The following is a 25198-nucleotide window of genomic DNA, read 5'->3' on the forward strand; positions in this document are numbered from 1 at the left end:
ATCAGGAAGACAACGATACCATTATCTCCAATGTTGTAGAAAGCACTCCACTTACTTAGGAAAACAATAACCCACTGAGATATTGCTTTCTTGCCGGAATCAATATTTTCGGCATCTGTCAGATCTGAACTTGAACATGCGAGGTCTGCGTCTGTGTCAGGTTAAAGGTCTGCAAGATGTTTAGCAACACTGGCGCGTAATAGTCAAAGGCCTGCTCCAAACAACGGAATATATATCTTGTTAGAAGGACTTCTCCGACATGGAAAATTGCAGCAATGCAACATCACATTTACTTGTGTGACATTTGCTTTCGGACTCTGGGGTTATGGATCATCAATTTAAATAGGACAATCAAGACAAATTTTACAAAAGGCACAGAGGCCCAACATGCCAATGGTATACTCAGAGAACGCACCCGCCTGTGCCATCCAGACATAATCGCTACACGATAAAAACTATTTTTTGTGTGGCGTTATTACAGCAAAGGCTGAGCGGAAGGAGAAATAACATGGTTCAGGCACTGTGAGACTATTAAGAAAGGTCACATGCATTGCAATAATATTCCAGTTATGTACTGCCAAAACTTATTTTACAGTACTGATGCGCGAGCTGAAGAGACTTAAGAAATTACGAGTTGGTTCGTGTAGCGTATTTGGCCGTGCTCAAAGAGAGATAGACTAATGCTTAGTCTCTGAATATATACAATTTTGATAGTAACAGACAAGCCCATTTAAATTGGAAAGGAGCCCCAGGGAGACTAGAGATTCAGAACCTGTGGAAATCTAGACTTGCTTTATTTAGGGCTTTAGCACTGCAGAGAGGGCTTGGCAGCAGGGAAAATAATGTGGTTCAGGGACTGAGAGACAGACTACAAGAGAGATAAAGTGCTATTCTGTTGGGACAGCTAGGGACACTTGCAAGGACGAAGGGGCAGCTCATCGCCCTTTTGTTCACCACTCACAAGATTTGCCAACACCGCAGACAAAGCGTAACTGATACTGGCAACAAGTGCGAGCGCAGCTTAATAAGCCATGTTAGCTTGTGTAATACTGCTTTCTTAGTCAGGCTCTTTTGATGATAAGAATAATGAGGTCATGTGAACGTTGATTTCAAACGTACTAAAATGTGTGAAAATGAAATTACATGAACCAAGTAATTCACATGATGGAAACAAATGATCATCTTGCTTGAGCACAAGTAACATGAAGGTGTATCAACCGTTCATATACATGACCCTGAAATCCGGTATGATACATAAATATCTAAGGTGTGTAAACATTTGCACATGTGAAAATTTACAAGTGTTTCCCCACCTGAGTAAATTAAGATGTTTCCAACCTGGGTAAACTTAGAACGAAATCGTAAATTTCAGCACCCATTGAAATTCAAAGGAATGCATTGGAAATACTGTATGATCATGTATTTACTTGGGTATCTGTTTTGCAATTCATGTTTGGAAATACCTGACAATCCGGTCATGGCATACATGAACGAGGTTCTTGTGCATACGAAAATGTACGATGAGCATATGTTTCAAAGGTATAGATTCATATGAAATATATGCCCGAAGTTAGGAAATATATGAAAACATACGTAAATCCGGTCAAGGCATGTATTTCCCACTGTATTTACGTTTATTTCAATGGTTAACTATCCGGTTTTTGGTCCTGTGTGTAATCTGGCAGTAAATAAAACCAGTGAATTGATTAAATGAGTATCACTAAAGGTGAGTTAAATAATATTACAAGGATAGACACGGTTATGCCATTCTACATAACGTTAAACTTGCGCAATACACGCATCTACGTGTGGTGTTTGTAATGAGTATTCTCACATTACAGTTTAGGCACTACCGTCAAGTGAAAGGCACAGTGCGTGACGGACTTTGCTGAAGTCTTCCTTTTGATACAGTTCTAAAACTGAAATCCGATTGAGTGAGTGGGTGAATGAATGAGATAATATTTAACGTCACATCGGCAATATCTCAGCCATATCGTGACGAAAACAATTTATACAATATAAAGTGAAAACATTTTGAAGATTAAAACCTGTCGACGATGGACAGTACAAACACTAGATAATCACAGGTATAATATAAAACTAGCGAACAAAGCTAAAACATTCCAATTAAAGAAGACAATACAACATAAAACATGGGCTATAGATCGTCAACGACTGAAGGCAGATCACCATACTAGGAACCATGGGATCCCCTTTAGAATTATTGGCCTATAAACACGACTGATTGTCGTAAGATGCGACTAACGTGATCAGCACGTCATGCTCGCGGCCTTGGTTGACACATGCTATCGTAGCTCACATGCATAGATTGAATTATTGTTGTATTGAATTCTGTGAAACAGACTTGCAGCTTCAACCAAACCTGTTGATACCTTTACAGACTACAACTTACAGAAAGGAAACTCGTGGTGTCAATTACCAGCTTGTCTCGCCCATATTCAATCATTTACAGACCGCCGCCATAATGGAAAACCAAGTTCTATTGATAGTCAACTTCTTTATTGCAATGAATGCAACATTTATGCAACAGATACTAACACCGTCATCATGAAAGTAGTAAGTATCTACACCGAGACGTTGCATTCATTGCAATGAAGACTGTCCATAGAACTTGGCTTTCCTTCACCTTTACAACTTCTAAAATGCCTCTCAAAGACGTGGACGCCAGTAAGCTGGAGAATTGCTGCTGAATGCAGCGCTAAACAACCAACAAACGAATAGGTTTCTATTGATAAATAAAGCACCGGAATATCTTGTGAGGCGATTCAGTGGTAACGTCCACTTAATATACACCGATTTCAATCTCAACACGAATCAACAGAGCATAAGGCAGGTTATGCAGGGTACTCTACCCTTTTATAAACTATGAGCGTCGTATTCCACACGGCACCCGTGAAGGGCCACCTCCTCGTGGTGGGTGTTGGGTCACGCTAAGCGCCCTTCAACCCCCCGTTGTGGACCCGGGGGAATATTAGGTCCACCAACCCGTTTGCCGTGGGCTGCGCCCCTGTGTCGGTGGAGGAAGGGATTCTGGTTGTTGAGGGCACTGGTTCCGGGAACAGTGTTCCTTTGCCCAACACACCACTTCGGCCCTAACTTCACCTAGACGGGTGGTTGAATTGGCCCGGTTCAACCAATCGGCTGGTCATGCCGAGCCCTGAGCACTAAATTTCATTGCTCTAATATTATTTGGCTTGGTTTTCTTTGGTAACAATATTGACATGTTTTGTTTTTGTATATCTACTATGTTATGTATGGATTTTCAAATTTGTGAAAATTTGCCTAGATGCTGGTGCCAGAAGGCGATGGCTCATGGGCCAATCTGGTGGAAAAATTACTTTTTGTTTTTTCTGCTTGAGTATATCATCCGAGTATCCTTGGTGCTGCAAGTCGGAGACCCGCTTGTTTTTAGCATTGTCCTTTGTGATACTCCGTGGTGGGTGGGGAGCTCGGATGATGAAATCTAAACACTTACCATGGCTTATGAAACCCCAACAAAAAAAAGCAAACGTCCTCTGGAAATTGATCCTGATGACAACGACCTCAGACTGTCCAAACAAATTGATTACTGGCCCCGTTTTGTTGTCATTGACACGAAAGATAGCACACCCTTAAAGTTAAATCCTTTTGCTGTGTCTAAGGGTATTCAAGGCATTGCTGGCGAAGTAAAGAACATCAAAAGACTACGTTCTGGTGCGCTTGTTGATAGAGTGGAGCAAAAAACCACAGTCTACCAACCTGTTGAACACTGACACTTTTGTTGGCATTCCGGTTACCGTCACGGCCCACAAAACACTTAACACAAGCAAGGGAATCGTGCGAGACCGCGATAGATTGCTGGCTGACATGTCGGAACTTGATATCGTATCCGAGATGAAGGATCAGGGTGTACTGTATGTCAAACGTTTCTCAACACGTAAAAATGATACAACTATTAAAACCAACACCTATCTGTTTTCCTTTTCTCTACCAAATGCTCCAAAATCACTGAAGGCAGGTTATTGTAACCTCAATGTTGAGACATATATTCCAAACCCTCTTAGGTGTTTCAAGTGTCAAAAGTTTGGCCACGGCGTGAATACTTGCACATTGTCTGTTGTGTGTGCTCACTGTAGTGAAAAGACACACACAACTGAAGATTGTGTCAGTAATGTCAAAAAGTGCACCAACTGCGCAGGGAATCACCCATCTTACTCTAAGGACTGTCCCGTATGGAAAGACCAAATGGCAATTAATAGAATAAAATTCACGCAAAACATTAGTTTTGCGGATGCCAAGAAGCTAGTCCACAGCTCAGAACAAACAGAAAGTTATGCTTCTATTGCCAGACCAACGACTGAGGTACCATCTAGGGTAACTAAAGTGTCTACAAGTTGTCAGACAAACTTAACTTGGGTAAATACAGAATCTCCTAAACCTTTCTCGACTGCTACAACTACACAAACTGGAAACTCACCTCCTGGTCCATCTCGAATCCAGTCAGAGACGACCTCCCGTGATCATGAACCATCTTCTCAGTCGTCAACGAAGTCTCAACAAGATATCACTAAACCCAAAAGTAACAAGCCAGATTTATCTAAAAAGCTGAGTGGCAGAGCCCCAAAAGGGTCGCAAAACAAAATTCAATTATACAACAAATATGGATCTCTTGAGGCCATGGACGTATCTGAAAACGTCCATTCTAGGGCACATAGCTTGTCGCCCTCCAAACAAGTGCGGGGTAGATCCCCAGTAAATCCCCCAAAAAGATAATGTCTTCTAATAATCTTGTACAGTGGAACTGCAGAGGGCTACGGAATAATTTCAATGATTTGCAGCTCTTAGTCCAGGACTTCACACCATCAGCCACTTGTCTCCAGGAGACGTATTTAAAACAGACGGATACATTTGAATTACGTAATTTCAATGCATACCACTCCTTTTCACCTCCAGGTGATCGGGCCACTGGAGGATCTTCGATCCTTATCAAACAAAGTGTTATCCACAGCCCTGTGATACTTAATACTGGTCTCCAGGCGGTTGCAGTACGACTGACGTTACATGTTGCGTTCACATTATGCTCATTGTACTTCTCACCGTCTTCAACTCTTCAGAAGTCTGACCTTCAAAATTTATATGACCAACTCCCAAAACCTTGTATCATTATGGGAGATTTAAATGGCCACAACCCGCTCTGGGGTGGTACAACAACTAATGCCAAAGGTAAACTATTAGAAGACTTTTGTTCAGATAATGATGTATGCATATATAATGATGGTTCGAGCACATATTTACATCCTGGCTCAGGAACTTATTCAGCCCTTGATTTATCAATTACAGACTCAGACTTACTGAATGAATTTGAGTGGTCAGTCCACGACGACCTGTGTGGAAGTGACCATTTCCCAACAATTCTCAAACCCGTGAATCCATCTGATGTTCCTCCATCATCAAGATGGAACTTTAAGAAGGCTAACTGGCCTTTATATGAAACTTTCTGTGCTGACAAACTCAAACCTGAACTTTTTCATGATCTTCCTGATGCCATCAAATGTTTTTCAGATGAGCTCAGACACATAGCTGACAAGTGTATCCCCAAATCCTCTGCAGTTCCTCATGTATGTAAACCATGGTTTAACGCTGAATGCAAACAAGCTCGCAAGGCACGGAAGAAAGCTGAACATTATTTCCGTCGCCATCCTATGGTCCACAATTTAAACAAATTTAGAATTTTAAACGCCAAAGCACGGCGTACTTTTAAACAAAATAAACGCCAATCTTGGCGAAACTATGTCTCAAACATCAATTCGCGCACGCCAATATCAAAGGTGTGGAACATGATTCAGAAAATAAAAGGTAAGGGCTCTAAATCTAGCATTAAGCATCTAAAAATGGAGATGAATTATTAACTGATAAATCTGACATAGCAAATAAACTTGGAGAAACTTTGGCGAAACATTCTTCCTCATCAAACTATGTACCTGAAATCCAGAAATATCAAAGACAGCAGGAAAAGAAATCTATTAATTTCAATTCAGACAATGGGGAAGACTACAATGAAACCTTTTCGATACATGAGCTTCATACTGCTCTTGACCAAGCTCACGATACTGCTTCAGGAGCTGATGGTATACATTATCAACTCCTGAAACACTTACCTGAATCATGTTTAGAGACGCTCTTATCTATTTTTGATGTCATTTGGACATCTGGACAATTTCCTTCGTCGTGGCGCGATGCTATAATTGTGCCCATCCCTAAACCTGGACGTGATCATACTGATCCTTCCAATTATAGGCCAATTTCATTAACTAGCTGTGTTTGCAAGACCATGGAACGCATGATAAATAATCGACTTGTTTGGAAATTGGAAACCAATAACCTTATAACTAATATACAATGTGGTTTCCGTAAAAACCGTAGTACCATCGATCATTTGGTGCGCTTAGAATCTTTTGTGAAAAATCCCAGAATTAATAAACAGCATGCAGTGTCGATCTTTTTCGATTTAGAAAAAGCATACGACACAACATGGAAACATGGGATTTTAAAGGATTTACATGACTTTGGATTACGAGGCCGTTTGCCTCAATTTATATCCAACTTTTTAAATGACAGGCAATTTCAAGTCCGAGTGGGTTCAACCCTGTCTAACCATTACAATCAGGATCAGGGTGTCCCGCAAGGCAGTATTTTGTCTGTCACATTGTTTAGTATCAAGATAAACAGTTTATCAAAGGTTTTAAACGATTCTATTGATGGATCACTTTTTGTGGATGATTTTAATATTTCTTGTCGCGGTAAGAATATGCATACTATTGAACGGCAAATGCAGCTGTGTTTAAATAAAATACATAAATGGTGTCTTGAAAACGGCTTTAAATTTTCTAAATCCAAAACTAATTGTATACATTTTTGTAGAAAATATAAACCGCATAAAGACCCGGAACTGTTCCTCAATGGCACTCCCATCAAAATTGTGAAGGAGGCCAGGTTCTTGGGATTAATTTTTGACTCGCATCTAACTTTTCTTCCCCATATCAAGTCCCTAAAAACTAAATGCTTGAAGGCGCTTGACTTGTTGAAAGTCGTTTCCAATTCTAAGTGGGGAGGGGATCAAGCTACCCTCCTACAATTATATCGATCATTGGTACGTTCCAAACTTGATTATGGCTCCATCGTTTATGGTGGAGCCTGCAACAGTAATCTCAAACTTTTAGATTCTGTCCACCACCAAGGTCTAAGACTATGTCTTGGTTCCTTTAGAACTTCACCTGTTGACAGCCTTTACGTCGAGGCTAATGAGCCATCTCTTACACAACGCTGTATAAAATTAACTTTACAGTATATTACAAAACTTTATTCCAATGAGTTAAACCCTGCATATAACTGTGTCTTTAATCCACTATATGAAGATCTGTGTAACAAGAAGCCTTCTCTTGTTCCGCCTCTTGGTATAAGAGTGAAACCTTTCCTTTCTGCTGCTGGCATTGAGCTAGAACTTATAGCTCCTTCCCGTTTTCTTTCTTCTCTCCGCCTTGGCAAATTGGTTGAGCCACAAGTTGACCTAACATTAACTACATTTAAAAATCAGAAACAAATGAATTGCAGTATAAACAAGAATTTAGTCAATTAAGAAATAAATATAATACATACAAATCCTTATTTACAGATGGGTCCAAGGATGGTGGCGCAGTGGCATGTGCCACTGTCATTGGATCCCGAACAATATCTTCTAGAATACCGGATAACAGCTCTATATTTACAGCAGAAGCAAACGCCATCTTAACAGCTCTTAAATATATTAATAAACACCGTAAATATAAACAATATATCATCTTTTCAGCTTCTCTTTCGTGTCTTCAGGCTATTAAAAATCTTTCTTGCAAACATCCACTTTTATTAGAAATTATTGAATTGTACAATGAACTTGCTACTGGCCAATGCGACATCGTCTTTTGTTGGTTGTCCAGCCACGTTGGCATTTCTGGGAACACGATGGCTGATATTGCTGCTAAGGCAGCACTCAACAAATCTGTGACACCACTTCTTATCCCATACTCTGATTATAAAGCCAGCATTAGAGCATACATCCGCGATCTGATGCAAAAGAAGTGGGACACCCAAGTAGGTATTAATAAATTACATGCAATAAAACCCTACATTGGTTACACCTACTTGGGTTGTCAGTCCAGATTTGAAGAGGTCATTATGCGACGATGTCGCATTGGCCACACTAGATATACTCACCAATATTTACTGAAAGGCGAAGATCCTCCGTTTTGCATCCCTTGTGATGAAAGAATCACAGTCAAGCATGTCCTGCTTGACTGTGTTGAATATTCCATCACAAGGGATAAATATTTTAATGTCAAGACATTGAAGGATCTTTTTTATAATGTTAATTATCATTTAATAGTTGAATTTTTAAAAGAATTAGATTTGTGGACTGATCTGTAAATAGTTAAATATTATATTGTTGGTAGTTTGTATTAGTAACTGAGATTGTTAGTGGCTGCTACCCTCAAAGGGGTTGACGTAGCGTAAAATTATTGTCCTCCTGAGAGGGTACGTAAGTCCCAAAACTTTCAAAGTCAATTTAAACTTGCCAGGATTTTTAAACGTAGTATACTTGTTCTTTTAATTTTGGCTAACATTTCTTACAATCGCCAGCAGCTGAAGGGATGGTGTACGTATTCCACACACTTTGGAGCGGAGCTGTCTCAGGTAACACAGCAAAGAATGAGAACATCTTGAGACTGGAAAATACAGGTATGGGGCAGTATACGCTTAGTTTCGTTAATGCTTCTTGGACAAATGTCATCAGTTTATGTCAAATTAATTTTAATAACATCCTCGGAAGAAGAGTTGCAAAATTATATTACACATGATACTTTAATGTCACCGTTAAAATAGCTTATTTGATTATTAATGTTTTAATCTCAATTGAAGTATTGAGTGACTACTTTAACACCGCGTTTGGAAATATAACACTCTCACGGCGAGGGACACCAGAAATGGGCTTCACACATTGTAGCCATGTAGGGTGTGAGTGAGTTGGGTTTTACGCCGCTTTTAGCAAAATTCCAGCAATATCACGGCGGGGACACCAGAAATGGGCTTCACACATTGTAGCCATGTAGGGTGTGAGTGAGTTGGGTTTTACGCCGCTTTTAGCAAAATTCCAGCAATATCACGGCGGGGGACACCAGAAATGGGCTTCGCACATTGTTGCGATGTAGGGTGTGAGTGAGTTGGGTTTTACGCCGCTTTTAGCAAAATTCCAGCAATATCACGGCGGGGACACCAGAAATGGGCTTCACACATTGTAGCCATGTAGGGTGTGAGTGAGTTGGGTTTTACGCCGCTTTTAGCAAAATTCCAGCAATATCACGGCGGGGGACACCAGAAATGGGCTTCGCACATTGTTGCCATGTAGGGTGTGAGTGAGTTGGGTTTTACGCCGCTTTTAGCAAAATTCCAGCAATATCACGGCGAGGGACACCAGAACCGGCTTCACACATTGTAGCCATGTAGGGTGTGAGTGAGTTGGGTTTTACGCCGCTTTTAGCAAAATTCCAGCAATATCACGGCTGGGGACACCAGAAATTGGCTTCACACATTGTAGCCATATAGGGTGTGAGTGAGTTGGGTTTTACGCCGCTTTTAGCAAAATTCCAGCAATATCACGGCGGGTGACACCAGAAATGGGCTTCACAAATTGTAGCCATGAAGGGTGTGAGTGAGTTGTGTTTTACGCCGCTTTTAGCAAAATTCCAGCAATATCACGGTGGGGACACCAGAAATGGGCTTCACAAATTGTAGCCATGAAGGGTGTGAGTGAGTTGTGTTTTACGCCGCTTTGAGCAAAATTCCAGCAATATCACGGTGGGGGACACCAGAAATGGGCTTCACACATTTTAACCATGTGGATAATTGAACCCGGGTCTTCGGCTTGACGAGCGAACGCTTTAACCACTAGGTTACCCCATCGACCAGCCATGTAGGGAAATGAACCTGGGTCTTAACCACTAGGTTACCCTCCACACCACCCCCGAAGTATTGAAGTCATTACACACTAGCTGAAATACTGAGGGTTGAACTGAACTGAAATGTTTTGGATAAAATCCACGGGCATTTCCGATTAGGATTCAAATAAAAATCACAAATGTTTTCAGACAACAAATATTAGTTCATTAGGCATTGGTACAAAATAACGAAGACTCAGATGTATCTATCACCCTAAATGAAAATCTGGGAAAGCCATATTACACACCACCATGCTACCATATGTCCTGGTTGATACTGACTGTCATACACTGTCTCGTTTATGGCGTTAAACAGCTAACACACCAAGAAACTTACAGATAACAAATTGCGTTACAGCCATTGTGTGCTAGAAACAACTTTATGTCCGAAGAAGGGCTGCGGTGGCGCTTCACCGACCCTGGGAAGGACTCATAATGGCGGCCTTTGCTACAGGGCAACACGCCTTTCACAATACAAAGTCAAAGAACGGGCGATAAGAATTTTTTCGTAGCATTTTCAACGAGTCCATAGCAAAGTATACGTTACCAGAATAACGCTCATCGTTACGTTTAGAGAAGAATACATTATTTGAGCAGTTTCGATAGGCCAAAATTGTTACTCTTTATTTTACTAACAATGACTATTTACTACCCACAATTTTCTTGACAGGTATGATGTCAGTCACGATCTACAGTTTGGTTTGGATTGTTATTCCGAATCTGATGACATCACTGGGTCACCCACAACATTCCGACATTGAGAAATGCAACATTCACCACGAAGCCAATGAAACAACAGTGGACTGTTCACGTCGTGGTTTCAACCGAGTCCCACAAGGAGTTCCACGAAACACAACAGTCCTTAACCTGGGTACCAACAACTTACCAAGCCTCAAGAAAGGATCACTCCCCAACCTTCCTTTATTACATACACTGCTCATGAATGATAACAACATAGAGTTTCTGGAGGAAGGTGCTCTGCAAAGCCTACCTGCCCTTCAAGAACTAAACTTGGATGGGAATAAATTGAACTTTTCTTATTCCTCTCTTCCTCTTGGGACATTCCAAAACCTGACATCTCTGACAACACTCCATGTGAGCAGAATGAAGATGCGGTTTACGTCATTGACATATCCCGATGCTACATTTGCTGATCTTCACCACCTCGAGTCACTGATCATTGACGGGGCTGGAGAACCTGTGTTTGGACCTGGCTTTGCACAGATGAAGAGCCTGAAGAGTCTGAGTTTTGGATCACAATGCCTTATCAGACGTTTGGGGAAAAACTCATTTGTCAACTTCAGGGAAGCACCTGTCAGGGATCTGTCATTGTCAGCATGTAGCATTCTTAATTTTCTGGATGACAATGTATTCTTTCCTCTTCATAAACTGAAGTTTCTGCTTGCAAGAGAAATTGCTCCCTTTGGCCTGCATGAGTCTTTCCTAAGCTTAAAAGGACTCAGTGGAAGGAACATGACCGAAATAGACTTTACACATGTGAGTACATATCCTGTCACTGTTCAAGGTGTTATGAAGAACCAGACTCTCGTGCTCATGTCTGAGATGACACGTTACCTTAAGACTATGTGTGTTGAGCGACTGATTCTAAGGAATAATGACATCGTGGTCATTGAAAGTAGTGCGTTATTGAAGGAACCGTTTCAAAGTTGTATAAAATATCTTGATCTCAGCCACAATTCTATAAAAGGTGACCCTAGCTTGTTGTTTCATTTCCCTGCATTTGTTAACCTAGCTGTACTGGATGTGTCAAATCAGGTATATCAAGCGTATCATGGTAATGGACAAGATAGACAGTCCAAAGACTTAGCAAAACTAACCTCTATTGGAAACATGACACTTTTTCTTCCTCCATCTTTGGAGAAACTTTTATTAAGTGGTTCAGGAGCACATGGAAGATCTTTAGAGGGAACTAACATGTGCTTTCTGGGAGGTAATAACTTGTGGTATTTGGATCTTTCCTATTCTGCCATAATAACGGATAACGCACGTGTCTTTGGCTTGGAGCATGTAAGATATCTTGATTTATCAGGCAATTTCTTTCAGAAAATACCGTTGACATTTTTTCAGTCATTCCCAAACGTCATGACACTGTATCTGGAAAATATTCATTTTGATACTGATTTGATGTCTAACATGAGTTCACAAATATTGTTCAGTCCTCTCAAAAACGTCCATTCTTTAGACTTATCCCATAACGCTTTTTATAGAATGTATGCTCAGATTTTCGGGAATCTTAAGACTTTAAAACATTTGAACCTAAGCCACAACATGTTTGAAGATGTTCCTATTGAATTGTCTGGAATGTTGAGCATCTCTCAAATTGATCTTTCATTTAATTCTATCAGTTTTCTGAGGGTCAACACCAGAACAATGTTAGATCAAAGGGTTCTTGTTTCCCAACCAATTTCACTTGACCTCCATGGGAATATCCTGTCTTGTGGATGTGGAACCCTAGACTTTCTGACATGGATAATTGACACAGATGTCCAGTTTCGACACTTCGATTCATACAGCTGTATCAACACTGAGGGTCAGCTCATTAAACTTTCAAATATTACCAGTTCCTTTAGGAGACACTGGAGATCTTGCTATGGTAGATTTTGGCTTGCCTTTTCAGTTTGTCTGATGTGTGTACTGATTTCTGGTCTTGTCGTTTGTCATTTGGTGTTGAAAAACACCATTTCTTTAAAATACTGGATATTGAGGTTGATAGGGTTTGATTATTTTGTACCACGAAGACAAGATTTTAAGTATGACATATTTATTTACTATTCTCAACATGATGATTATCAATGGGTGTGTACTACGTTTCTACAGAAAGTAGAGGTAGAGAAAGGTCTGCGACTTTGCATACCAGACAGGGATTTCGATGTGGGCGTTTGTGCAGCTGAAGAAATTATTAATTGTATTCACAACAGCTGGAAGACTGTCCTGTATATAACAGAGACCTTTCTTCAGGACGAAATGTGTTCCTTTACACTCTCATCTGGGGTCTATGCATGTAACAATAACATGCCCAAGAGACTAATACTTCTATATTCCGACACCATCTTGCATCACCCTCTACCACCATTACTCACTCAGCTTCTGGATGGAGATAATGTGTTTGTTCTGGGAGAGCTGGTAGAAAATAGAGCCTGGCAACGATTCTTTGAACATGTGTTGAAGTGGATCTGAACATGTGTCTTAGATATTTCTTAATTTTTGGGTGTCATGTCTGATGTGAATATTTCAAAAATAACTCTTGGTGAACTAGGGATTATTACCTACAATGAATTCATCATGTCACAATGAAACAATCGAATGTCAAGGTGAAGGTCATTTGCTCTTCATGTCTTGTATTGCCCCCATGAGTGCCCAGAACTACCTGGTACCATCAATCCATGGAACCAATCAGGTTACGAATAGTGGTCTCATATCTGGGGAATGTTCACCCACTCTTATTGCAGTGCTTGTGCCAACTGTTGGAGGTTCTGTGGGTGTCATGGGGCTGTACCTTTGCAACCTGCATGCACCCTAGCTGGATTTACATCGTAAAGCAAACTAGTCATACATTAAAACAACAAATATGCTACTTAACTATTAAAATTCAGAGAATGAAGAATACTTTGAATGAAATGGGACTTATGTACCCTCTCAGGCACTTCGAACTAGTCGTCTCGGGGGAATACTTTCGGTTCCTCACTGTTTGGGCGGACATCCTGTGTAATCCTGATATTGGTGTAACCTTAAAGGTGGTCATGGTGTGTCTAACACGTAAGTGATCAACCTGTCCAGCTCTGCAGTGGTGACACGTCGTCGCCCGGATCTGATCCCTGCTTCTGAAAACCGTTCCATAGTCTTGCAATGGAGTATGGCGACACGTGGAAAAACCTGGCTATGACTGAAGCAGAGTTACCGGTCTGCCGATGGCGTGGAATTTGTGTCAGCCGTGGCATGGTTTTCATTTTTCTTTTGCTGTAGATTTATGATGAGTGACAAAGGGAGTGAGTGTGAGTTTAGTTTCACGACGTTTTAGCTATATCACTGCAGTGGACAACAGAAATGGGCTTCACGATGACAAGCAAAGAAAACCCATGTTGGACGTTCATTACATCTAGGTGTGTTTGGCCGACACGCTGCCATTTTGTTGTGGGCTTTTTTCAGTAATTTTGGTTACACTTTATTCTACCCGCACAAATTATCCCCAATGCATGTAAGCGTGAGAAATTCCTATTTGCTGTTCTTTTTGTATAAATAACAGCAAACCTCTGTGGGATGTTTCCTATTTTGGGGTTGTTGTTTTGTATATTTGTCTTACGGTCTAGTCTTACTTTGTTACTAGAAATCTAATGAGTGTGGGCGCCAGTCACTTTGATTGTATACAAATGGGACATCTTAAGGATGTGACACCCAATTTCATCATTAATACACTTCACTTAATAAAAAAAAACAGCCATGCCTAATTGGTTGTCTTTCAAGACATGTTAAAAACGTTACCGAATACATGTAAGTTTGAATTCTTGGACAGCTTAGTTAAGATTAAATATGACGAGTATGAACTTCCCAGATGTATCCTAGGTAATGAAGTGTTCACTGTAAGGCAAATGTTGATCCTAGCCATTGCAAGGGATTCTTCTTTCAAAGCAGTGTATGTTTAACCATGTTACCAGACAATTGAATTTGAAATTGGTGTATATCGTAAATTCTGAATACATGTCTTGAAATAATCTCTATATTTATTATAGCTCATGTTGTTGTGTGTATATGTTTTACTTCAGTATCTACATCTACTGTTTTATACTGCATGTGTGATATTTGAGGTGCATGTATTTCATGAATACAAATTGCGCTCAAGTTGCTGTACAACTTGGACATTGCCGATGTGATTCCGAAATCATCAGAAGGCATCAGGGCCAGAATTTCTACTTTTGCTCCAAATTCAGTTTATTTTTTCAGGATTTTGGGAGGTTGTAAATGTATGAGGTGAGGTGAGGTGAGATTGGGTGAAACGTCGTGCTTGAGAATATTTCTCTCATGACGACGTGCATGCGTGTGTATGTGCAGGTGCTTGTACTAGCCCAGACTGAAGCTGTTTTTATAGTGCTAGCCCACTGAGATACCATGCCACAGTGAAGCATGAATAGCCCACTCAGACACATTATATTGACTCCGAGCCGACCAGTCCTTGTTTTGTACCCATTAATACCGAGCGCCAGGCAGGGACCAACAAGTACCATATTTTAACGTCTTTTGGTATGACGCGGTCGTGGATCGAACCCGCGACCTTCCGCTCTCCGGGTGGACGCTCTGACCACTAAATCACGGAGGCGGTCTGTAAATGTTTGAAAGTATGTTTATAAGTTTCATGACACAAAAGTCAACTCATTTTGACTTAATTCGGCTAATTATTAAATATCAAAATATCTCGCCCATGGACAAAATAATTTCACCCATTAGCGAGAATATTTGCTTTTGCTCAAAATACATGTTTTTTTCATGTTTTGGAGGTTGTAAATGAATGAAAGTATGTTTATAAGTACCATGGCACAAACATTCAACTCATTTTGACTTAATTCGGTTAATTTATAGCGTTAATAAAAAATCTTTCCACAATTTCTACATGGGGCCAAAGGCCGGGTTCGATTCCCCACATGGGTACAATGTGTGAAGCCTATGTCTGGTGTCCCCCGCCGTGATATTGCTGCAATATTGCTAAAGGCGGCGTAAAACCATACTCACTCACTTACATTCTCTACATAGACTCTTTAGCACAAGTCTTTGGTCCGACTTGGCCCGGACTGTCAATAGCACCTTAAACATGACGATGTATCCTTGATTTTATTCCGAGCCATTGACTAGTATTATATCCACCTAAATACCACTTTGTAACGTCATAATACATCACTTGTATAGATAACGGGTCCGTTAAAGTGAAGACCGTTGAATTCGTTCCCAACATAGCCTCAGTCAAACGTGTTTGGTCTCTCTGCTTGGGCTGGGCTTTCATAAACAACTTAAACCTCACAGATGTATCCTGAATGGTGTTTATATCTGTAGAATAAATTATATATGTAACTAAATATCAATTTAAAGAGTTTCAAAGTGAAGTATTGTAAGCAACCACGTTGCTCAAAGTGAAGCTCTCTTTTAACATTCCCAGCATAGCCTCTATATCACAGGTGTTCGGTCCCTCTTGGCCTCTTTCAAAATTAGCTTGTGTTTGTATCTATATGATTAGTATCTACAGTGTTATATCTACCTACATACCACCCTTCAGAGTCTCAAAGCGTAACGTATTAAGTCCATTTATATGGCGCCAAACATGTTCATAGCGCATACAAGTAAACCTCTGTGTTCAGTCTGACTTGGCCCGGCTATTTCAATTAATAGCCAGTTAATTAAACCAGTAGCTGCAACGCTTCAATCAGCACACACCCATCCGACCATCTGCCATTAATGCTTCCATCCCATTACGACTACGTCCCAGTATGACTACATCCCGTGGGGTGACGTGGCAAGATGGCCGACACAGGTGTGTTTTGATTCTGACCTTCAATGTTTTATTTACAACTTCTTCTATGTGGCCTAATCTGCCTGTAATGGCTTTCAAATGGTCAGTTATGCTTAATTATAGCTAAAATACATAATTCTGCCTGTAGAAATTTGCTCTCAAATGGTCAGTTATGCTTAACGACGGGCCAATCGTTCTTGTCAACACGTCATAAAACTGCGTCGGTTTATTCGACATTGAACTGGCAGAAATTCTGCAAACAAGTCAAAGCAAACTATTCCCGCTTTTAAAGCTTAATATTGGCACAGGCTGGTGCTAACCTTAACAATTGCACTCATTGATGGACCAAACCGAACACTGACATGGTTTGGCATGTTGTAGGCGATGGTCAAAAGGTCGAATATCAGCAGACGTCACTGTATTGCATTCGGGCAACAACCCCGTACCATTGGTTTTGAGTAAACTTACCAGGTTCCTTCATTGGTTTTTTTCTTTTAAACACAAATTCCATGTTTTTAGCACCGGTAATGCTATTTTCTGTCGTCTTTTTCTGCAAATATAATGCCCTCATAAATAGCATTACCACTTATAACAATCGTCAAACCCAAACCGATCGTGATCGAAAGAAGAACAGCACACTCGTCGGACTAGCCTCAACACAGGGCATCACGCCATCGACACAGTGTTTACCCCTCAGATACCCTTACCCACGAGTCACAGATACCCTTACCCACGCAGATACCCTTACAGAGTACAGATACCTACCCACGAGTCCCAGATACCCTTACCCACGAGTCACAGATACCCTTACCCACGAGTCACAGATACCCTTACCCACGAGTCACAGATACCCTTACCCACGAGTCACAGATACCCTTACCCACGAGTCACAGATACCCTTACCCACGAGTCACAGATACCCTTACCCACGAGTCACAGATACCCTTACCCACGAGTCACAGATACCCTTACCCACGAGTCACAGATACCCTTACCCACGAGTCCCACAGATACCCTTACCCACGAGTCCCAGATACCCTTACCCACGAGTCACAGATACCCTTACCCACGAGTCCCAGATACCCTTACCCACGAGTCACAGATACCCTTACCCACAGTCCCAGATACCCTTACCCAAAGTCACAGATACCCTTACCCATGGACATTCTAGGCAAAAATGAAATTCGCTTTCTACAGTAGGAATAATACACAATGGACACAAGCGTTCATTTCGCTTTAGACCAAGGCGTCTACCATATTCAATCATTAACATATGACTGAGCTTCTAATTCTACTTAAGGCAATACGAAATACTTTGCATTGAACGTGATTAATGTAGAACTCTAAGCAAACTTTGTTTTGATATTACTCAGAAAATCAAGTTTAGAAAAACACAGCATATCACCTTTCCATGATTGGTTATGAACGTCAATACATCTTTGTTTGAACAGAGATATGAAAGTAGTGACATTCCCAACATTCTGGTAAAACCAGGCATATCCAAAACCATATTGATTTAGAAGTCTTTTTACACTTAGTGCCCAACATGGGCGTCCTTTCTCTGCAGTTCGATATTGATATTCATACACTTTCTTTAAAATAACATTATCAGCTTGAGATACCAGTCTTATCCAATATTTAATAATTTTACAATAAATATTAACTTTAAGGGAGTGTCTACCAAGCTCGGCATGAGCGAATATATTCGGGGTGCTTCTTGGAAGATTGAGAACTTGTTTGCAAAATTTGTCATGGATATTAATAACATTAGGTGCTGTGTGAAATCCCCATACTTCGCTGCCATACAGTAAGATTGGGAGAATTTTAACATCAAATATTTTGAACAAAACATGAATGGGGAGATTTGAGAAATTAGGTATTGATGATCTGAGTATACCAAGAACTTTCCATGCTTGTTCTGCGAGGGTTTTTTGAGTTATATACCACGAGCCTGAGCTGGATAAATGAACCCCTAAGTACTTATAGGATGAGACAGTATCAATAACATTATTTTTTAGATAAAATCGTTCGCATTTCTTAAGTCTGCCACCCTTTCTAAACACAATAATTTTACTCTTTGCTACATTGATTTTAGTTTCCAACGGTCACAATAACCAACTAATTTGTCTAATCTCTTTTGGAGACCACCAACAGAAAAGTCAAAGATTACAATGTCGTCAGCAAATAGTAATATAAACAGTTCAATTAGTTCCAGATTCACACCCCTCTGGTTATCTAATGCTAGGCTCTCTACAATATCATTTACGAAAAATGAGAACAAGAAAGGGGATAGTTGGCAACCCTGGCGGACGCCATTTTGGCACTCAAAAAATGCTGTATATCCTTCATTTATAGAGACACATGATCTTACAGGATTTGTACATGTTTTCAATAATCTGAATAATTTCCCTTTAACATTTCCCAACCACAGTTTATAGAAGAGACTGTTCCTGTCAACCGAATCAAACGCAGCTTTCAAATCAATAAAAGCACAGTATAATCTTCCTTTATACAGAGAGAGTATCTTTGAACGATCGAATTCAATATAAATATATTATCATGGGTTTGGAATCCATGTCTAAAGCCTGCCTGTTCTGGGGCAAGGAAACTTTCCTGCTCAGCCCAGAGAGTTAGTCTAGTACTTATAATTTTGAAAATATTTTGCCAGATACTTCAAGTAAGGTTATAGGCCGGTAGTTGGCTGGATCATTGACATTACCCTTCTTGAAAATAGGAATAATTACTCCTACTGTCCACTCAGTCGGATAGATACCCGTAGATAGGACACCGTTAAATAAAGATTTCAACATGTCTATGCATTCTCTTGGGGCGCTTTTGAAGAATTCAATAGCAATACCACTTATACCTGGGGATTTGCCACATTGCATACTGTTTATGGCATCTACAATTTCCTGATAACTTATTTCGTTGTCTAGATCATCATAATTTGCAGATTGTTCAATAAATTCTTCACTGATAGACAAAACAAATTGATTCACCTCATTATAGAATTCCTCATACTCCACTGAGAAATGCAGACCTTGGAAGAGATCATGAAAGTGTAAGTTCCAGTCTATAGGTTTTATCTTATTTTTTGTAAATTGTGATTTAGGTTTGACAGTTTTCCAAAACAATTTATTATCTTTAGTACATAGTGCACTGCGTCCACAGAGCTTGACCCTTACCCACGAGTCACAGATACCCTTACCCACGAGTCACAGATACCCTTACCCACGAGTCACAGATACCCTTACCCACATTCACATTTAAAGGCTCCACTTTTTACTAGTAGAATATGTGTACTTTTAATGTATGGATAGATTTGTCTAAATTGCTAACATCTGAAGAGATGATGTCAATCCAGCTAGGGCCCATGCAGGAAGCAAATGTACTGTAAATCCCCATGGTCCCTAGTATGGCGATCTACCTTTAGTTGTTGGCAATCTATAGCCTGTTTATATATTTTATTGTCGTGTATAGTTAGAATGTTTTAGATTTAATTACTATTTCTAAATTTCAATCTGTGATAATGTAGTTGTTTTACTGTCTTTCGTTAACGGGGTTTTGTGATCTGGACATTGGTGTTGTTTACTTTCCGTCGTAAATGAATTTAGTTAATTAACGACAATGTCTTTTTAACAATTTGTAAGAGAATTAAGGTTGTAAACGGACTATTTTTTTACAAGTGCGTCGAGCTGCAGCTCTCCCTTTAGTCCCACTGGAGAAAGCTGAACATGTCTGGCTTGATGCCATTGCACACGCACCACTAGGTGAGCAGGCGACACAGCTGATGGATTACGGTACTACCACCTGGGTAGAAGGTCCCTGGACTCTGCCAATTTGGAAACAGTTTGAAAATGATGGACACAGGACTAACAATAATTTGGAAGGTTGGCACAACAAATTCAACAAGTATGCCATGAAGACACATCCGAATGTGTTTGATGGTGTGCGAGTGCTACACAAAGAACAGTCAGCTACTGAAGTTAAAATTCAGCAGATCCAAGGACAGCAGGGAGATCCCGTCCGTATATGTAGACGTCGCTATCGATTCATCAACGCTAGGATTCGATCCTTGGAGGCCGACCATCTTGCCGACAGACTTATTGACTTGCATTACACAGACCATGTGTCAGAGTTGCTTCATCTTAGCGGAACATTCAGATTACTGAAATTGAATTGCCAACCTTGTCATTATACACCCGGAGAACCGTTGAACGGCGAAAGATTTTGTGCTTATATAAAGGAGTTTTGACAAGAAGAAATATATGGACTCATATTTTATATTGTAAGAAAACTGGGTAAAATTGTAGTGTAAGCAGGGGGCAGGGGTTCATAAGGGGATATTCGAATAATACGTACCACATTTAGCGTGACTTGCTCTACTACGGGACAACTTTTTGACCGGGGTTACTGTTCATCGTAGCGCTGTACGTAAGTCCCAAAACTTTCAAAGTCAATTTAAACTAACCAGGATTTTAAAACGTAGTATTCTTGTTATTTTAATTTGGGCTAACATTTTGTACAATCGCCAACGGCTGAAGGGATGTTGTAAATCCAACTAGGGTCCATGCAGGTAGCAAAGGTACTGTAAGTCCCCATGGTCCCTAGTATGGTGAACTACCTTCAGTTGTTGGTGATCTATAGCCTATTTTTATAATGTGTTGTCCTCTATAGTTAAAATGTTTTAGATTTAATTACTAGTTTTACATATATATCTGTGATATTCTAGTTGGTTTACTGTCCTTCGTTGACAGGATTTTATACTCTATCTTTAATTATTGTTTATATATATGATGTTTTAGTCACGATATGGCTGAAATATTGCCCAAAGTGACTTTAAATTTTAACTCACTCACTCATCGTAGCGCTAGATACATTGGGTAGGCCACGTGGCTGGTGCTAAATATGTTGGGTAGGCTCTGATTGGCGGAGACGTCCGTCATCAGTAGATGAACTTTGACCCATGTCAGAGGTCGTTCTGGAGCTTATATAAGTGACCTGGTTCTCTGGATTCAGTGTCTAGCTTTCGGTCATCCGAGCAACATCAGGTAATATCTCCTTCCCAAGTTCCTGTTTCAGGATTTGGGCTAAGACGGGTACTCGGGTACTCGAATCCGGGTCGGGTACAGCTGGAATCGGGTCCTATTTCTTGGAATCGAGTACACGGAAAGGGAGATAACTCTATAATGACAAGGGCAGATACTATCTTTTTCATAATTGACATAACACACATTTACATCATTGATATTGTCCGATTAATGAAGGTTATCATTAACGACTGTAATTTATCTGCGCATGTGCAGTGAGTAGTGAAACTTACAGTAATAGCGGGAACGAAAAGTTCTGTGTTTCAACGAGGAATGTAAGTAATGGTCATAGACGGATCCAGAGAGGGGTGCATGGGTGCATGGGTGTATGGGAAGGCAACAAAACAATCCAGTGGCGTTGACACAAATTCACAGGGTACAATAGCACCAATCAGTGAGACAATAGCATGGCTTGAACGGGATATCAAGCTGATTTCTGAAATTGAACTCCCAAAACGTGATACGGCAGCAGTCGAGGCAGTGAAGTCAAACAGTAATTTTAGCGTCTTCTGGTCATTGGTTCTATTAAGTCAAAGGTTACGTTGATGAATCAGAGTCTCACCTCTATTAAAGATGACGTCAAGCCCATGGATGACCAGAGCAAATCATGTTTGTCGTCTCTCGGAGACCTAAAGAAGAAGGTGACCATATTGAAAAATAACAGATTCAAAGAAGAACAAACATAACTCCTACGCCGGGGCAGCAAACTAGAGCAAGCCTGACAATGATTCCAATGCCAGTCAACAACCAAGCACATATCCAAAAGAGGCTCAAAGAGCATCTGGTAGCATTGAACATACTGTACAGGAGATTCAAACACAAAACGAATCCACCTCTATTGACGTCACTCCAGCTACTCAAAGCAACAAACCATTGATGGAAGGAACTTTTGAAGGTATCGTCCAAGGTTCAAGTGCCATACCAGCTAACGCAACTCAGAAAATTACATCGTCTGACAATAAAAATGAGTCAAAGAAGGATTGAAGTCCACATCAATAAACAGACGAAGACCTTTGTCCAACCTGATGCTGATGAGGTTTGTGCAGGTCCTATTTGCCAACAAACCAGACGCTACTTCATTGGCAGAATCCAGAAGTCCTGCTCTGAACAATCGATCAAAACTTATATAGAAAGGAGAGTTACTGTGACGCACCTTAAAGTCTTCATCAAACCAGAGAAACGCTTGGCTGCTGCACATATAAATGTACTCGCTCAAGGAAGGCTACTTGTTAAAAACGTTGATATCTGTCCAGAAAACAATATTGTCAAGCCGTGGCTGGACAGGAGAAAGTTTTGCAACAAATAGAGGAAAGACAAAGAATGAACGATGTTCCCTCTTAGATATGTCGCTCCCAATCATTTCACTTATGCCATGGAACTGTCGTGGTGTAATGTCAAGTGTATGTTACCCTCAACGCTACACTCTCTCAAAACCGTATCCAGATATGTGCCTTGTCTGATCACCAACTTGGTGCCCACAATCTGTCATTCTTGGATTCCTTGAAAACTACTTCTCAGTCGCCAACCCAGCTCAACAATCCCGGAGCCAGAGGTCTCAGAGAAATGGGGGACCAGCCTTCCTATGTCACAAACATCTCAAGCCATATGTCCAGACTCTAGATAGAATCACTGCCGTAGAACTCTCTGTTCCTGTGACTAGTTTCCATGACTACACAAAATCCAAGGTCAAATTTCAAGCTGCTATGAAAGAAGCTGCAGCGCTTCATGAAACAGAGCACTTTACCAATCTTGATAAACTATATGACATCGACCAGAAAACATTCTGGACTCTCCTCAACAATAGAGACACGAAATCACACATTTCAACCATAAATGCATCAGGGAACCATACAAGAGATTCCTTGGAAATCTGCCAAGCACTCACCCATAACCATGAAGACTATATTCAGCAAAGGGGTGGATGACAACTTTGACCAGCAGTTGAAGGACTATCTGGAAGGCAGAGTTGCTGAACTAAAACATTGTACCTCAAACAATGTAATCGACGTCAAGTGCCTTCTGACCTCTCAGTGTGAGGTAAGCAATCTTTGCAAATCTCTGAAAACAACAAGACTCTACAGACCTCCCTGATCCTCAGCAATGCGGCTTCCAGAAAGGCCTCTCGTCTCTTCATGGAGTTAGACAAGGTAGCGTCCTTTCTGCCAAGCTCTACTTGGTCTATATCAACGAACTTGACAAACCTATCACATCTTAAGAAGGGAGCATTCGTACTGGATCTCTACCTCGCCGCTCCAACTCAGGCAGATGATATCTCACTGATCAGTCCTATCACAGCTCATCTACAGTCCATGGTAACAGAGTATCAGAACTACAGTGCCTAATGGCAGTTCACATCAACACAAAAGACAGAAAAGCGAGGAAAAAGGCAGAGCATTATTTCCGCCATCATCCAACTGTCCATAACTTAAATATATATTTAAAATACTCAATGCAAAGGCGCGTCGCACCTTCAAACAAAACAAACGACAATCTTGGAGAAATTATGTCTCCAAAATAGATTCACTCACGCCTGTGTCTAAGGTGTGGAGAATGGTTCAGAGAATAAACGGTAAAGGTTCAAAATCGGCTGGTAATTTAATAACTGACAAATCTAAACTTGCAAATAACATTGGCAAAACTCTTGCCAAAAATTCATCATCGGCAAATTATGTCCCTGAGTTTAAGAGATATCAGAAACAACAGGAAAAGACAGAACTTAATTTCGAATCAAATAACGGTGAAGATTATAATGAAGTGTTTTCATTACATGAGCTACATACTGCTCTTGAGCAAGCTCATGACACTGCAGCGGGTGATGACAATATACATTACCAGCTACTGAAACACTTACCTGAACCATGTCTGATGACACTTTTAGATACATTTGACCAAGTATGGACGTTTGGAGAATTTCCTCTTCATGGCGTAATGCCATTTTAATCCCAATACCAAAACCTGGCAGGGATCATACAGATCCATCGAATTACAGACCTATATCTCTAACCAGCTGTGTCAGTAAAACCATGGAAAGAATGGTGAATAATAGATTAATTGGTATCTTGAAACCAATTACCTTATAGCAAATATCCAATGTGGTTTAAGGAAAAAATCGTAGTACCATTGATCATTGGTACATTTAGAATCCTTGGTTAAAAATGCAATAGTAACTAAACAACATGCAGTATCAAAATTCTGTGATGTCGAGAAAGCTTATGATACGACCTGGAAGCATGGGATTTTGAAGGATTTACATTACTTTGGTTTGAGGGGTCGTTTACTTCTTTTTATATCACAGTTTTAACGAAACAGGCAATTTCAAGTCCGAGTGGGTTCAACCCTGTCTGACCATTACAATCAGGATCAGGGTGTCCCACAAAGCAGTATTTTGTCAGTCACTTTATTTAGTATCAAGTTCAACAGTTTATCCAAGGTTTTAAACGATTCAACCGATGGATCATTATTTGTGGATGATTTTAATATTTCTTGTCGTGGTAAAAATATGCATACTATTGAACGGCAATTGCAGTTGTGTTCTTGGCGTCTTGAAAACGGCTTTAAATTTTCAA

General features: G+C 40.4%; 2 protein-coding genes across 2 annotated transcripts in view; both read left to right on the top strand.

The window, feature by feature from the left end:
* Nucleotides 1–10688: 10688 nt before the first annotated feature.
* On the top strand, nucleotides 10689–13226 carry LOC124256907 (toll-like receptor 4). Its single transcript, XM_046690877.1, has one exon. The coding sequence runs from the start codon at nucleotides 10701–10703 to the stop codon at nucleotides 13224–13226; it is 2526 nt and encodes an 841-aa protein (XP_046546833.1). The 5' UTR covers nucleotides 10689–10700.
* Nucleotides 13227–13666: 440 nt separating this feature from the next.
* The window catches only part of LOC124256889 (leucine-rich repeat and immunoglobulin-like domain-containing nogo receptor-interacting protein 1), a 32479-nt gene continuing 20947 nt past the window's right edge, over nucleotides 13667–25198 (top strand). The window contains exons 1-4 of the mRNA XM_046690859.1: nucleotides 13667–13805; nucleotides 15945–16004; nucleotides 19664–19689; nucleotides 21562–21593. Of these exons, the coding sequence (XP_046546815.1) occupies nucleotides 13667–13805; nucleotides 15945–16004; nucleotides 19664–19689; nucleotides 21562–21593 (257 nt within the window). The remainder of the gene's footprint in view (nucleotides 13806–15944; nucleotides 16005–19663; nucleotides 19690–21561; nucleotides 21594–25198) is intronic.

The sequence above is a fragment of the Haliotis rubra genome, unplaced genomic scaffold (assembly GCF_003918875.1).
Source record: "Haliotis rubra isolate DU_JTF1 unplaced genomic scaffold, ASM391887v1 Scf642, whole genome shotgun sequence".
Taxonomy (NCBI): domain Eukaryota; kingdom Metazoa; phylum Mollusca; class Gastropoda; order Lepetellida; family Haliotidae; genus Haliotis; species Haliotis rubra.

What these genes read in the sequence shown, in the direction of transcription:
- LOC124256907 (XM_046690877.1), top strand. Translation starts at nt 10,701, where the DNA reads ATGATGTCAGTCACGATCTACAGTTTGGTTTGGATTGTTATTCCGAAT.